The following is a 2,529-nucleotide window of genomic DNA, read 5'->3' on the forward strand; positions in this document are numbered from 1 at the left end:
ACCGGTGTGCTCACTGGCTGAGCGCGGTGCAGCCGGTCTCAAAAAGGACAAAAAAAAAAAACAAAAAAAGAAAGTAGGCCTGGAGGTTGCCTTCCAAGCCAAAATCGCTGTTTTTCCCTACTGGATTCTTATGTGGCTTTAAAATTTTTCCAGAGTCATTGTGCAAGAATGCACCTTCATTTTTCTTTCTAAATTTTCAATTCTCTAGACACTTGAATCCAGACACAGAACTGAAGAGGTATTTTGGTGCTCGAGCGGTCCTGGGGGAGCAAAGGTAAGGCCACACTGAGCTGCTCCTCAAAACAGTTTTATTCCTTTTCGGACTCTTGAGGGAAGGAGGCATCCTTGAAGCCAGTTAAAAGCCCTTGGGGAGATTAGTTAAAGCCAGAGTGGATGAATAAGAGGGGTCTGAGAGGAGGTCCAAGGATATGGTTTGTGTGACCTTGTCTGTGACCTTGGGCCGCTGAGATGCTGGGTAGTTGTCCTCTGTCCCTCACACTGCCCTCTCTAGTTGCATCATCTTTAAGAAAGCTTATAAAAGCTGTTACATTTTGAGATTCTAGTTCTCTTTGCCCCATCCGCTGCGAGAATGATGACCATTCTCAGTGACTTGTCGCCATTACAGAAAAAGTGGCGTCACTCTGAACCAACCCACAGTTATTGTGAAGGGTCCCAGAGGAACCCTGAGGAGGGACTTCAGTGATATCAGTGTAGTGCTAAGTCTCCCTGGAAAGAAAAAGAAGAGGCTCCAGTTGACAGATGGTGGGAAAATGGAAAGACACTGGCTACCTACCATTAGCAGTACCTGTAGTCACATTCAGAACATGATCGAGGGTCTGACCTAGGCCTCCACTCACTTCCCCATCAGCATTGTCATTCAGGAGGACAAGTCTGTTGTTGAAATCCAAAATTTCTTGGGGGAAAAATGCGTCTGTGGGGTTCACAGGAGGCAGGCGTTGCTTGTTGAAAGATGAGTTCATCCTTGAAGGAAACGACATCGAAGTTGTTTCAAAGTCAGCTGCTTTGATCCAGCAAGCCAAGCAGTTAAAAACAAGGATAGCAGAAAGTTTTTGGATGGTATGTGTCTCTGAAAAAAGAACCATTCAGCAGCCTGATAAATAAGATTTAAGAGCTGTCTAACTACAGAAACAAGATGCAGGATGATTCCTAAGACATTTGTGATATTTTAATGATGCAATAAAAAACCTTTATTGAAAAAAATTTGGGGGGGCTTCTAGCCCTGAAATCCATTTTGCTTGTCTGTCAGAGCAAGACTGACTTGGAAGGCTTAGGTTCTGAGACAAGTGCTATCTGTGTTAATGGAACAGTTNTTAAAAACAAGGATAGCAGAAAGTTTTTGGATGGTATGTGTCTCTGAAAAAAGAACCATTCGGCAGCCTGATAAATAAGATTTAAGAGCTGTCTAGCTACAGAAACAAGATGCAGGATGATTCCTAAGACATTTGTGATATTTTAATGATGCAATAAAAAACCTTTATTGAAAAAAATTGGGGGGGGGCTTCTAGCCCTGAAATCCATTTTGCTTGTCTGTCAGATCAAGACTGACTTGGAAGGCTTAGGTTCTGAGACAAGTGCTATCTGTGTTAATGGAACAGTTCTCAGTGGCAGGCACCATGCTGTGGGCAGGTGGAAGCCAACTATGATAGGAAATGCGGGGTCCCTCGGGCTCCTTAAAGGAGAAGGTGCATGGGGGTACGTTTGCAGGACTTTTCTACAGGAGGGCTGGTGTTCTGCTTCCAGACTCTCCATCTAAGAAGTAAATACTTCTTATAAAAAAATTCAGGCAGTTTAGAAATACCTTTGACTCCATGCTCCCCCACTTACCCCAGAAATAACCACCAAACACAGTTTGCTGCATTTTCCCAGGGCCCTTTCTGCATGTACCCACAACTCTTTTTTCATGTGACCACAGAGAGAGGTCTGTTGTCCATGGCACAATCTGGTTTTGCACATCTGAGTTCTAAGCATTGTTTTCTACACCATTATAGAGCTACTTACTCACCCCCAGTGTTAGGTTGTGTCCAGATGTTGGCCATCGTCCTCCGGTCTGTGCAGGTGTTTCTAGAAATTGCCCAAGAACAGGTATTCCCATTTCAAGTTACCTGCATGTTGCTGAACTGCCCTCTAGAGAGCTGTGCCGCCTAACCCAGCTCGCAGTCTACTGAGCTGTTCTGTGTCCTCACTCGCTGTGGGTGATAGCAGGTCTCAAAAGCTGTCATAATGTGCAGACAAAAGGCAGCCCTGATGTTTTCACTTACACTTCTGATCATGAGTGAGGTTGAGGACTGTCTCACACACTGTTTGCTCTCAGTCTCCAGGCTTTTCTAATAGTTTTTGCCCTATATTTTGCTTTATATTTTTGGTATTAAGTTATTCAGGACATAAGGATTTCTGATTTGTGTCTTTTTGGAGTACTGAAACATACTTATTCTCCATAGCATCCCTTTGTCGCCTGCACTGCCCTGGGCCGGCCACTCTGCCCCTGCCCTCCCCAGCTTCTTTTTGTCT

At 44.4% G+C, this 2,529-nt stretch overlaps 1 protein-coding gene across 1 annotated transcript in view; it reads left to right on the forward strand.

Annotated features, from left to right (window-relative positions):
• TCF25 (transcription factor 25 (basic helix-loop-helix)) overlaps positions 1-2,529 on the forward strand; it is a 44,355-nt gene that overhangs the window by 22,177 nt on the left and 19,649 nt on the right. The window contains 1 exon segment of the mRNA XM_008563488.1: positions 209-274. Coding sequence (XP_008561710.1) covers positions 209-274 — 66 coding nt within the window.

The sequence above is a fragment of the Galeopterus variegatus genome, unplaced genomic scaffold (assembly GCF_000696425.1).
Source record: "Galeopterus variegatus unplaced genomic scaffold, G_variegatus-3.0.2 Scaffold174, whole genome shotgun sequence".
Taxonomy (NCBI): domain Eukaryota; kingdom Metazoa; phylum Chordata; class Mammalia; order Dermoptera; family Cynocephalidae; genus Galeopterus; species Galeopterus variegatus.